A 13379-nucleotide genomic window follows, 5' to 3' on the forward strand; every position below is an offset into this window, starting at 1 on the left:
CGAGGGTCTTTGATCGTATTGCATATGTATTTACGATGAGCCCGGTTAAATAGCAAGGTCGTATCGATATAGTTCCACACAACTTAAAAGACGGAATGATTCGTCAAACGACAAAAACTTCAAATATATACGTACAGCTCAATTATCTAACTATTAGTTTCGTGGATTGCACGACGTTCACGTAATCCTTTTTCTCTGTTATCACGTATCGTCTAATATCGTCGCACGTATGCAATTTTATTATAACTTTATCATTCGCATCGTTTGCTAAATAAAATGGAAGCTTTTTTCACACACATGAAACGACTTCCAATCGGGGAAACTCTCAAGTAAAAATCGGTTCTCAGATAAAACATTATCTTCTGTTTGATTGTTGAAGATAGAGGAAGGTTTTAATACTTATGGACCGTTTAACATGTATACAAAAAATCGCTTTATTTTAAAGCAATCATAGTAGTAATGGTTTTATAAATTTTTCTGGCTACTATATTACATATGGCAATAAATATTTTAAAAAGTTGGAAAAAATATTCTACAATATCTTCACCGTAATAAAGTGCAATATACTCCTATTTTTATATACACATTTATACAAATTTATGCATGTACAGAATTGAGAACACGCTTATCAATTAATTTAACATGTTTGTAAAAGTTTAATATTACAATTTCAAATATTCAGAATGGAAAACGCTGCGATGTGCAATTATTGATGTAGCAAAAATGAATGATTCTTCTGCATTATGATTTACTCGTTGCCCTTGTTTAATTATCTTTGAAAGAATCAATCATTGAACCTATTGCTTTATTTTATTTTTAACATCACAGAATAATCGGCACTAACTTCTATTCCCTTTGTTGAACTTAATTATAAAGAATATGCCAGCAAAATAGTTTAAGAAATGTAAATGATATTATCGCTATTTCTAGGGATCCATTCATACACCATAAGAATACAAGATATTATTCAAACATCATGATTTCTTCCATTTTTATCTTATCAGGCTTATATTCTCAGACATACTCTTCATCAACTTATCAGTTATGAGAAATAACATTTCAAAAGGAAAATTATACAATAAAAGTACAAAACTTTTGCAATCACATATAAAACTTACTTTAAGGTATGAATAATGTGTTTGTAAATGATGTATACGATAATTGTCTAACGTGTAATCCTATAAATATATTCTGTACTCGTTCAATGTATTGTTTATAAATACATTAATAAGAATTGCACAGTGTTAATTGCAGACCTGTGTGTTATTTACGATAGATTGAGCTTTACACCAAAAATTTAATACAAGTAATATGAGGAAATATGAATTATGCTTATTTTTTTTATAAATGAAAACTATACAAAAATATAGTACCAAAATACAGCCCAAAATATAAATAAAATATACATTATGCGCGAGAACTTACTCGTGTGCTTATTTAAAAAAAAAAAATAATAAAATTTTTTCGAGTGAATTTGAATCAAGTATTGTAATCGTATATGTTTATATTTTTTCAAATTTCCGAAGTACAGTACGAGTGAATAAGTGCTATTAAAAAACTGTCTATTTATTTAAAAATATTTCTTAAGTGCGTATTTTCGTTAATACTGCATCCGGTTTAATATTTTTAAATAAATGGTTGTTACCAAACTCATAAGATTTTTTCCGAATACATGATTCCTTAAAGTATTTTACACTCCCAGTTCAACGCATAATGCCAATTTACTTTCTAAAATTTTTAATGAATTTAAAGAATGTCAATTCATAGAAATCATTCGAATTTGTTTAATGTAACACATGTTTAAAACGACTTTAAAGATACTAATTTAAATTTGTTTGCATATAGAATAAATTTTATGTATCCTACAATGTGTATAATAATCTACAGACGTCACTTGGTCACACCGTTATCTATATTGAGTTAAAAAATATTTGATTCAAATATAGTGTAGAGTATATTACTAGAACCAACAATTAGAACTTCTTTTTATATTACATAAAGTAAAACATAATTTAACACCTCAAACTACGTGCTACTAGCTATGCTTGGTTAGATCTCCTACTTCTGCGAGAAGAACTTGAAAATAATGGACGTGGTTTGTATAAGTCATCGCTTGAATAACGTTGACTGCTTCTATGCCGGCTGCAATTACATAACATACTAATTACAACATTAACAGTAATTACAATGTGAACAGTAAAAACAGATTCATACCCCGAATAGAATGTTCTATCGCGAAATGTGTATAAAAAAAAAAAAGAAAGAAATCTTTCTAAGATATTACATCAGCAGTACCAACTCAAGAGTAGATAAAAGTTAGAAGTGCTCATCGTAAAAATAATTATTCTACATACCCTTTATCTTCTTTAATTAGATTTGACGATGGTATTTTTTCACTTGTCGCAGATACATCGCTTTCCGGACTTAGGGGCATAACAAAGTTTTCTCCGTTTAAAAGTCCTTGAGGAGTACAAATGTTTGCTTGAAGTCTTTGCTTCTTAGGTGCGACAAGTTTCCTTTTTTTTATACTATTCAAAACATCTTCGTTTGGTAAATTTAGCGCCCTTTTATGACCGTCGTTGTTATTATTCGAGTTATTTAATAATATATCCGTCAAGGGGCTAGTTGAGTGTTTGCGTTTCGGTAAAGGAGGTGCCATAGCTTTCGGTACCGACGACACAACTTGTCCTCCTAAACTCTCTATTATATCTTCCAAAGAACTACTTTCTACTAGTTCCAATGATTCTAAGAAATTCGAGAATTTTTCTGATTGTTTGTTATCTGCTTTGAAATAACGACAATCTTCGTTCTCTTCGGCTGTCGTCGATGTAGATTCTGCAGACCTCTCGTCGCTTGTTACATGATCTTTAACGATGGATCTGCTTACTTTAGAATAGCTATTATTTAGAATATCCTGGGAAATGTTATCTTTATCTTTAGGCTTCGACAACGTAGATACTTCCACGAATCTTTTATCTTTTAAATAATTTACATCGTCTACTGAACCATTTGTTGCGTTCAACTGTTCTGGAGTTTTATATTTATCATTATATTCGTCTGTATTACCGTCGAAAGAGCTAGATTTTTGAAATATTAAATGTTTATCTAATTTAGATGTACTAGGTTCGTGCTGTAACTCATTTTGCTTGGAACATTTTTCTACGCGGACATCTATATTTTCTGATTCTGTTATATTACTTTCTATTGTTTCATCCATCGCAGAAGTCAGCGACTCTTTATTTTGTAACTCTCCCTTCCCCTCGCTGTTGGAAACTATTGTTTGCGCATCGCTTTCTTGTTGCGAAGGTACGTTTTCTAGCATCATATTAGGAAGCGTTTCGCTCAATGATTGCTGTATACATAATTCCATGTCTGACAATTTTAATTTTAAATCGGAACGCGTTTCCAATAACTCCTTTGCACCTGCTTCGCTTTGTAACATCATTATCGATCTTTCTTCCAATGTCAAATTGGTATGGTTCTCAGGATACGGCTCTTCGTACTCCTCATCTGGTATTTCTATTATTTGAACTCGTTCTTCGTCTGGTACACTTTCCAAGTTGTCAGTATTCACGGCATTCGATTGCACCGGAGCTTCTACTTTTTGCTGGAGTTTTTTCTCTATCTTCTTACTCTCTTTCAGCTTCTGCTTCTCTATCTGCTTTCTAATTTTCATTAATTTCTTAGCCTCGTGTAAATTCTTTGCAAATTTTGGTTTCTTCACTTTTATTTCTCCTAAAGCATTGTTGCCGTCGTCAAATAACTGTCGTTTCTTCAGGGGCAAGTTGATGTCGTTAGATTCCGATTCGTGTTTAGTATGCGTTTCGTAATTACTACTATCGTCTGTTTTGCACTCTGTATACAATTCTTTGTTTAATTTATAATCCTGTTCTTCTAACGACAATTTCAATTCATTTGTATGCGCTTCCTCGATGTTATCCGACGTTTCGCTACCAGAATTACTCATATGATTTGTTTCTTTGGATAAGGTAGACGCATTTGATTTACTGTTTGCAATGTTAGAATTGGAAGTACTAGATTGTGAACTTTTACTACTAGACCCGTTTGATCCATCTCTATCCGTCGAACGCCGATCGTTAGAATTTTTTCGTAAACTAGAATGATCATCTTTCGATTTGGATTTCTTTTCATCCTTTCGCTTTTTGTCCTTATTTTGTGGATCATTCTTATTATCTTTTTTATTATCCAATTTTTCATTTCGTGTCGAGCTTTTATTTTGTATATGATTTTTTATATCTTTTTTACCATTTACCTTTTCACTGCTCGATTTAACATCTTTCTTTATATCAGATTTTTCAATTTTCTCTTCTTTTTCGTTCTTTACAAGTTTCCTTCCATCTTGTTTATCAGATTTTTCCGTAGAATCTGATTTAATATTTACATGATTTTTCGACTTTACATCTTTCGAGCTACGTTTTTCATCTCGTTTACCCTTATCTTTCGACTCGCTTCGTTTCTCCTTTCCATCGACTTTATCGGAAGTTTTTATAGCTTTAATTTCATGAGAACTTAACGAAGAATTTTTGGAAGAACTTTTGTGGTCTTTTTTATAAGATTTCTTGTCCTTCTGAGGGTCTCTCTTTTCTTTATTTTCCTTGTTCGGCTTTGTTTCTTTACTGTCTTTATTTAATTTTTCTTTCTCCGTTAATTCCTTCTTTTCTCGAAGTTCCCTAATTTTTTCTTTATAGAGATCTTTTAAATCCTTTCCTTCTTTACTAACACTGTCTTTCTTATCCGTTTCTTTTGTTTTATCTTCCTTTACCTTGACGTAACCATCCTTTTCCAAGTCTTTATTTTTATCTCCACTTTCTCTTGGTTGATCGGTTTTCTCTTTGGATTTACTTTTGTCGTATTTATCGGACTTTGTACTACTATGACTTCTTTGCTTCTTTTTCTCGCTACTCCTGTCCCTATGATGCTTTCCATCTTTTGTGTGATTCTTTTCTCTTGATTTTGATTTAGATTCGCCATCCCTGCTTCTGTCTCTGTTATTCTTTTGCTCGTATTTGTCTTTTACACTACTATCTGTCGCGTCGCGAGAATTTTCTTTCGAGGATAAATTGTACTTAATATTTTTAGAATCTTTAACATCGTGCACATCTTTGCCTCTATTTAATTCAAAAATATTTTTACTTTTATTTTTACTACATTCGTATTCTCTGACGGCTTTAAAATTGTCTTTAACTCCCTTAACATCACATTTGTCTTTATTGACTTCATCTTTTAGAGCATCCTGTATCGGCGTCGACGCATGATTCGAAGATCCAAAGTCTGTCACGATCGACAACCGAGAGTCCGAAGAGACTTTGCTTAGCTGCGAATCCTGATTACTATAATCAAAATTATCTCTAGATAGTTCGTTACAGTATTCAGGGCTCCTTGATCTGTGGCTGGTTAATTCCGATATTCCCGATAAGTGTGAATCGTTAGAGACATTAGATTCATTTAAATTCATAATATCTATAGGTTCAAAAGTAGGACTGTCCTCCTCGTCTTCTTCCGTTTTATCATCAGACCTCCCAGACGTATTTAAATTTAAATTACTACCAGTCTTATTAAAACTTTTGCCACTTTCATCTAATGTTTTCTCTTCGAATGAGATTTCCCCATTTTCCAAAGTATTACTTTTGTTTTTCTCGTTCAGAGCTTCTTCCTCTTCCAATTTCTGTTCGTAAGACGACTTTTCATCTTTCTTCAACTCCAAATCATCCATGGGGTCCATAGACTCCAAAGACACATCTTTCAAACTATTTTTGTCAGACTCCGGCGAAACAGGATCTAAATCCTTAGGTAACAAATCTTTAAGGCCACACGCACCGTTTCGTTCCCTTGCCTTGGGTCTTTCTATGCCCAAAAACTTGTATACTACATCTTCGATCTGAGGCATAAAGACAGAATATATTTTTGGATTTACTACTTGATCTACTATACGCTCTACACCGGCGTCCAAATAAGGAACCTCGTGTATGTGTTTGCGTAAAGTCTCCCTCAATTGATTTTTGTTTAAGTCTGGTTTCCATGATTGTTTGCTAAGGAAAGTATTCACGGATCCTTCGACTCTTGTACGTAAATTTTGATATGCTGGCTGTAACGAAAGTGTCATAAATTGTAATTGACATTTTTCTGTCATTTATCAGGGGCAAGTGATATCTTCCCACAGATACATCCTATATTATAGTGGGTGGTACAAATACATTGATCTTGTTGAGTGCATCATTAAAAGGATTTTTTTGCAGCATTACGGTTCATTGCACTTTTCATTTGCAACACGTACTCATTTTCCGTACCAGTATTGAATTGCTAGCACCCTACAATCGAGGGTAACAGCATTTTGGCACCTCGCAGCTTCTCCAAAGTCACTATATTTGTACCATTGACCGTGCATACATGAGTATCTATGATTCTATATTATGTACGTACATAGTATAGAAATATTATTTGACACAATCACGTACATACTTTTAAAATTATTCAAGGCTGTAATAAACGATGGGGTCGGTTGTTAAAAAATATATTGCGTACCTTCGTATCAACATCAGCGATACATTCCTTACGAAATTGATCAAAAATTCCTTGGGATTTAACTTCTCCAACGATATGATCGACTAATCGTGGATCACCCGCCAACAACGTGTTGGATAAACCCAACTCCATGCTAACTAAGCTATTTAAAACAACGATAATTCACGTGAACACTAAACAGTTATTCATTTTCATTACCGAAGTCATCCCGTGAAACAGTACGCAGCCATACTCTTTCTGGCTTTGCGTCTAGGTTAAATGCTGTGTCTGTGTAAGTATAAATAATAATCAGTGATACCAATCCCCTTGTTTCTTTATTTACATCGAAACGTACTATAAAATAGAGAATAGATAAACGTCTGAGTCAGTAGTCCATTTTGCGTCGCGCGAAATAATCAAAAAGTAAAATTCACTAGCAGAAGCTAGCGTAAATTTATTTTTTCTTCAGATTCCCGAATCATCGTTGTTTCTATGTTTTATTCGAAAGAAAGTGTTTCTCAATCTTTCGAAATTGCTAGATAAATCGAGTAGCGAACGATGTTAAAGAATAACGTAAAAAAATTAAGAAACATACGACTTATGTTTTACTTGAGAAAAGCGCGGGTTGAGTCAAGTTTGAGAGACACTGTTATAGGCGTATTTAACATGGCAACTTAGCTCGACTTAGCTTGGCAACTTGTTCGGTGCCGTTCGGTGTCAAACCTAACTTGTTCGTATTCCTGCCACTTCGTCTAGTATTTCTTACTAGTACTATTTTATTGTATTGTATTGATTTTTTTTTATCGCTAATTAGTTATGAAGAGGGTAATCCTTTTTTTAATTGGAACCGACGTGAACGGCAAGGTGGCTGTAATTTTACTCGTATTTGTGATTAATCGTATCTTGCTGTCTGCTTTATATATTCGCTCAATTTTTTTATTTACTTTTTTTTAAAAAATTTGTATTACTTGTCCATGCCAGGTATTTATGGTGACTCATTCATTGGACGAATTACTAGCAGCTGCTAGCTCAAAGTTTCAAATAACTGCCAAAAGAATATTTACCCCTCAAGGTGGAGAAATTGATGATATTAAGTTAATTCGGTAAACTGATTTACTGATTAACGATAAATATTTAGGTATACATATATAGATTTAATAAAAAAGAAAACGTTCTTTTATAGAGATGACGATATATTGTACATTTCGGATGGAGAAGATTTCATTCCAAAGGATAAGATTAACAGTCGCAATCAGTTGAGTAGAAATTTAGAATGGATTACGTTAAATGTTGGTGGAAAGTATTTCACAACAACCAGAGACACATTAACAAAAACAGAACCAACAAGTATGCTGGCCAGGTAAGCACATTTCTTACTTTATTAATAAAGTATTACTGAAATATTAAAATACTAAATTGACGCTAATGAAATCATTTATAGAATGTTTACGGAATCTACAGATACTGAACAGAGAATCTTGCCTAGCAGACAAGATGAAATGGGCGCATTTTTGATAGACAGGAGTCCTACATATTTTGAGCCACTATTAAACTATTTAAGACATGGGCAGATGACCCTTGATGCTAATGTTAATCCTTCTGGTATACTTTTTATTATATTGTGCACATTGTCTTGCATTGTATGTGCTACAGTCGATGTCACATATATTATTAACGTGTTTTAGGGGTTTTGGCAGAAGCGCGTTTTTATGGAATAGAAGGAGCTATTGAGTTACTGATTCCAATGATCGAAGATTTTCACAAAAGTAGCTCTGTATCTTTAACTCGAAAAGATGTACTTAAAGTCATCATGTCAACGCCTATGACTACAGAACTTAGGTTTCAAGGTGTTGATTTTACTGGTGCTGATTTGTCAAAGTTAGATCTCAGGCATATTAATTTTAAGGTGCTTAAAATTATTTTGATATTAAGATAATTATTATATTCATTCAAAATTAATTTCATATAATTATTTTAACACGTGTTTCAGTATGCAATTATGCGCGGTTGCAGTTTGGCGGGTGCAAATTTATCAGGCTGTTGCTTTGAACGCGCGGATTTATCCAACGCAAATCTGCAGGGTGCTCAGCTTGTTTGTGTGAAAATGTTACGCGCGAATCTTACTGCTGCCAATCTTCATTCGTGTAATTTTGAGGACCCTTGCGGTTTACCTGCCAACATGGAGGGTGCAAATTTAAAAGGTGCCAATCTCGAGGGTAGTTACATGGGTGCCGTAAATCTTAGAGTGGCAACGTTAAAGAATGCCAACCTAAGAAATTGTTATCTTAGATCAGCTGTTCTAGCTGGTGCTGATTTAGAGGTAACATTTTTTTGCATGCATTCGCATAGGAAAACACATCCTTCTTCTTTTATTTATAATAAAAACTATAACATATCCACATCTGTTTCAGTGCTGTGATTTATCAGGATCTGACTTACAAGAAGCGAATTTGCGGGGCGCAAACTTGAAAGATGCTGCGTTCGAATTAATGTTAACTCCGTTACATATGTCTCAAACGATACGATAATAATTAATGCAATGCCCCGCGTGTTCTGCGGCGGTTTAGCCTCTGTGATCTAGGTATTTATTTAATTTGTAAGATAACAAAAATTTAAGTGATAGTGCTTTCGTCTTGATATTGCCATTCTCTGATACGTTGCAGACGATATGAAAGTACAGACTGAGAATTATATTGTAATTGCTACGCTAGAAAGTGTAAAATTGAGTTTGTATTTATTTAGAGAAATATATCAGTCATCAATTTTTACTTCCATTACGATATCGAGCCAAATGATAATGAAAGAGATAACGAAAAGTTGTAATAATTAACGAGGATAGTTGGTTACGAATAATTTGATACTTTATATTTTTTAAAGTATATATCGCGTACATGTAAATTTAATGCACGTTAATGTAAATTATTATATGTATAGTTCTTTATCTGTATAAAGTACAAAATATCTCATTTTCTTTGTTATACAATCGATCAGTTTATATGATTGTGTCCAGTGTGAATAATTTATTATCAATGATGAAATGTAGTTTCTTAAATTTAAGTATATATGATTGCATATATTTTACTTTTTAAATAAAAATATAATATAAATAGCGAGGTATACCTAATAAGTTTAGAGAACTCGAAGAGCCAAAATCTTTTGCTTTTCTATTACTATAAAAATAATTAATAACTTGAAAGCTTTGTATACGCATATAAACTTATACACAAAACTGCGTGCTTAGAAGATATTTAGCTTGTGTCATGTTTATCACAAGCCACACCTCGTATACAATGTCTCAAGAAGAGTTGAGCAAATTTTACTCGGCATAATAAATAACGATTTTACCATTTTTACAAGCGCTTAATTTCCTGTACAACACTAGACTTCTGATGTATATACTGGTATAAGATATGTATTATTTTTTAAACACGATTGCGACTTACAAATACGAACGGTTTATAAAGTTACATTTTGTATGTATACAATTATTCGAAGATTTAGTTTGAATAAATATTATGTACAAAACATTTATCGACAAGCACTAATTTTCGTCGTCTTTTCCATCTCATTACCTAACCTAGAATTCAACTTGTGATCGATACTGTTCGCATCGGGAAGAATCCTTGGTAATTACTTAATAACAATCAAAATCGTACTAACAATGGTCCTCGAATGTTGCGATTGACCTACATTTCATTCCCTAAGTGCAAAAGTTCATAAATCATTTCTGGAATGATGGTTATGACGATTCTGTAATTCTGATATGATGATTTCCAAAATGGCTGTCTTATAATACCTATTCTTGTCGCACGTGTTTCGCTCTCAGGCGCCATCTAGCGGACGAACAATTGAAGCTTAGGTGGGGGTAGACGAGAGAGAAAGGAATACATAAGACAAGGATAGCTACATTTGAGGATTTACTGACGCCATCTAGCGGCGGAATGGCGGAACTATTTCACGACAAGCTTGAGCGGTCTGTTAGTAGATGGCGCCACTAAAAACTCGCTGTCCTTGTCGCACATGTTTCATTCTCTCTCGCACTCACACAAAGGGTACCTGTCAATGCCCATAAAGAATTTCGCAGGTTATCTTATCGAAAACTCATTGATTATTAATTAATAACAATCAGAATCGTATCGCTAATGGCCCTTGAATATTGCTACTGGTCCAGACTTTATTCAAGATGCGTCAAAGTGCATAAATTATCTGCTAATAATTAATAATTTGAATGATTCCAAGTACCGGTATAGGATTAACCTTGGCGAACAATGATTAATTGTTACTTAATAACAATTAAAACAATGAAAATCGTATGGAAAATGGTCCCTGAATGTTGCTAGCGATCTATACTTGATATCACAATTGCAAAAGTGCATGAATTATCCCTGGAAAGTCAAGAAATTATTGATACTGTCTACTAACATTCGGTGGAGTGTCGCTATCCTTGTCTTACATGTTCCTTTCTCTTTCTTACACACGTACTCGAGCTTCGAAAGTTCGGCCGCTAGATGGCGAGTCGGACAGTTGTCACGAATGATAGCTACATGTCATATGCCGATTCCAAGCATACATGCACTCCTCGTCAAAATTAGAATGGCTGTGTCTCTGCGAAAAAAGGTCGCAAAAAATATTTAAAAGACGCATTTTAAAGCTTGAAGTTTCTAGTTTTTTAATCAAGGACTCAATTTTTTTCTACGTCGATTATAATATTGTTTTTTCAAAATGAAGCACAGGAAACGAAGTTTCAGAAATTTTTGCCTAGTTTGGCCGTATGCACGGGCTAAAAAAATTTTTTTCACATAAATCCAATAGATGGTTCTTATAGAGCAAACATTCCTCTTTAATTTCGTTTTTTTGGTTTTGTCGTATGATTTTTATTGACCGAGTTATTCGCTATCCAAGCAAAAAAGGAACTTTTTACTTTGAACGTCTACAACTTGCGAACGCATGATCGTAGAAATTTTTTTACGAGTGTTTGGAAAGCTAAGACAATTTTCTTTCAGGATCTTTAGTTGCCAATTCAATGAGATCTTTTTTTAACCGTATTAAATTTATTTAAAAATGATCCCAAGAATTGCATACTTACCATTTTCTAGAAAACGTGATGTCACTTCAAGAAAAATCATGGAATCATTTGATTGTTCATTTTTTGTTGTGAGGTGAAACTACTTGGAAAGGAAGAAGTCGGCTTTCTTTTGGTGAACTTTAGTTGTAGTTATAAACTTTAGGGAGCTGCAGCCAGTACTTAACTTTACATCGTAGAACTCTCGTAAGGAAATGCTTAATACTAAGGAACAGTGTAAAGTAATATTAAATTTCAATTTTGATATATCAAGTTTTTTATTATCAACTATATAGTTTAACAAATGGTTATTTAACGAGACAATTCGTTAGTTAGACAATCGATTCGTTAATGTTTTGCAACATATCACAGTGTATTTTTTTATTGACAAATGTATAACCGACGTTGTACGATCGCGAAAACGGTGCCTGTATGTATAATGATTGTCAGACAACTAATTTGTAAACATAATGAAATATAAAAAATTTAATATGAGTAGGTACAATATAATAAACGATCCAGTACTTTTCACGCCAGCTCCTGATGTTGGTCAAGAAATGGCTCCACCGATTCGTTTTTTCTGGTATTTAAAGATCTGAAAATTAATTGAAAAATATAAAAATTAATTTGGTTCGTTTACCGCTGGATACGATTTGTGTGTTACACTCATAATCTACTCTTCAAGTTTAAATTATTGCATATTATGATTGCCTTGATATAAAATTATACATAATTTTATGTATAATATAATATTTAGATTATGATGACTGGACTTGATCCCCTTCCTTCCGTTTCTTTCACCAATCTTGCATCCGTTATCGTGCGATCCCTAAACTACTACCCAAACTTTCGACGTTTCGAAAGGAACTTCGCATAACGACGCATCCATTAACGATAATTATTTCCTGGTTAAGTACAGTTCCGAACTACCCTCGGAAGCCCAGCGTTCTCATCCGAAGTTCTCATCGATAAATTACCGCTAAATTTCCTCGATTGCGAATTACAAGGGAACATATTTGACACGTATTTTTTAAGATTGAAAGACCGTTTGCCGATGAGCTGGACGAGTCCACAGCGTTGCGAACTGTCGTGTCTGTAAACCTTGCTCTCGCAGATTCGTCCTAATCTCGTTTCCCGAGGTCCAGGAACATTCGCGTGGCACGCGAGAGTTACCTGTGCCTCTAATGAAATCACTGTAACTAGATATCATGGTGGTTTACAAGGAAACTCAGTAAATAATATAGTTTATAAGTATATTCTATACACTGTACAGTTTACAAGGTAATTCTATAAATAATGTACAATATTACATTAAAAGATATATTTAAAAGAATAAAAGAACAACAAAGGATCCCTTTAGAAAAGTCACGTTACACATAACATTTCGTGACCTAATTCATACATTTTTTTAACGATAATAGTTAACGTTAGTCTTTCAACGAGTAGCGTGCACTTCCAGCCGCGTTCAATGTCTCTCTTTCTCTCCCCATAAATGTTTAATTTTGTTTTATCGAATTTCCACGCAATGTTATCCGCAAAGGACGGCGGTGGTAAGATTCCGTAATACGAATTGCTCGAGTCTCCTTTGGACACCGGAAGTCTTCACTCCTCTGCTTCCGTTTCTTTGTCAGATGATAGACGACTCACGTATGTGCGAGTCGAGCGATGGAGAGTGCACAGATGGAAGGAGGGAGGGAGGGAGGGGGTAGGGCGGGCGGGCACATTTTGAGTCTTCTTTGATGTTAAATTGCTCTGAGAAAGGAGGCTGCTAACCATCTTACCTAGTATCTCGAGG

The 13379-nt window shown here is 33.8% G+C and overlaps 2 protein-coding genes across 4 annotated transcripts; one reads left to right on the forward strand and one right to left on the reverse strand.

Annotated features, from left to right (window-relative positions):
- Positions 1 to 2001: 2001 nt before the first annotated feature.
- Positions 2002 to 6807, reverse strand: LOC128880518 (biorientation of chromosomes in cell division protein 1-like 1). The gene is made up of 3 exons (XM_054130705.1): positions 6544 to 6807; positions 2355 to 6106; positions 2002 to 2142 (listed from the first exon to the last, which is right to left on the reverse strand). The coding sequence occupies exons 1-3, from the start codon at positions 6673 to 6675 to the stop codon at positions 2040 to 2042; spliced, it is 3987 nt and encodes a 1328-aa protein (XP_053986680.1). The 5' UTR covers positions 6676 to 6807; the 3' UTR covers positions 2002 to 2039.
- A 72-nt stretch (positions 6808 to 6879) lies between these two features.
- LOC128880520 (BTB/POZ domain-containing protein KCTD9) lies at positions 6880 to 10151 on the forward strand. 3 transcript variants are annotated; one of them, XR_008457850.1, is made up of 8 exons: positions 6880 to 7386; positions 7504 to 7625; positions 7706 to 7882; positions 7964 to 8124; positions 8208 to 8428; positions 8513 to 8842; positions 8934 to 9103; positions 9186 to 10151. XR_008457850.1 is itself a non-coding variant. In XM_054130706.1 (7 exons), the coding sequence occupies exons 1-7, from the start codon at positions 7339 to 7341 to the stop codon at positions 9048 to 9050; spliced, it is 1176 nt and encodes a 391-aa protein (XP_053986681.1). In that variant the 5' UTR covers positions 6881 to 7338; the 3' UTR covers positions 9051 to 10141. The 3 variants fall into 3 exon arrangements, 2 of the variants coding, with proteins under 2 accessions (XP_053986681.1, XP_053986682.1); XM_054130706.1 differs by having other exon boundaries at positions 6881 to 7386; positions 8934 to 10141; XM_054130707.1 differs by having other exon boundaries at positions 6882 to 7252; positions 8934 to 10140.
- The last annotated feature ends 3228 nt before the right edge of the window (positions 10152 to 13379 follow it).

The sequence above is a fragment of the Hylaeus volcanicus genome, chromosome 7 (assembly GCF_026283585.1).
Source record: "Hylaeus volcanicus isolate JK05 chromosome 7, UHH_iyHylVolc1.0_haploid, whole genome shotgun sequence".
Lineage (NCBI taxonomy): Eukaryota > Metazoa > Arthropoda > Insecta > Hymenoptera > Colletidae > Hylaeus > Hylaeus volcanicus.

What these genes read in the sequence shown, in the direction of transcription:
- LOC128880518 (XM_054130705.1), bottom strand. Translation starts at nt 6,675, where the DNA reads ATGGAGTTGGGTTTATCCAACACGTTGTTGGCGGGTGATCCACGATTA. An exon ending in TCGCTGATGTTGATACGAAG is followed by an intron (nt 6,107 to 6,543) that starts GTACGCAATATA and finishes CTTTCGTTACAG; the next exon opens with CCAGCATATCAAAATTTACG. An exon ending in CTAATTAAAGAAGATAAAGG is followed by an intron (nt 2,143 to 2,354) that starts GTATGTAGAATA and finishes ATGTAATTGCAG; the next exon opens with CCGGCATAGAAGCAGTCAAC.
- LOC128880520 (XM_054130706.1), top strand. Translation starts at nt 7,339, where the DNA reads ATGAAGAGGGTAATCCTTTTTTTAATTGGAACCGACGTGAACGGCAAG. An exon ending in TGCTAATGTTAATCCTTCTG is followed by an intron (nt 8,125 to 8,207) that starts GTATACTTTTTA and finishes AACGTGTTTTAG; the next exon opens with GGGTTTTGGCAGAAGCGCGT. An exon ending in TAGCTGGTGCTGATTTAGAG is followed by an intron (nt 8,843 to 8,933) that starts GTAACATTTTTT and finishes CATCTGTTTCAG; the next exon opens with TGCTGTGATTTATCAGGATC.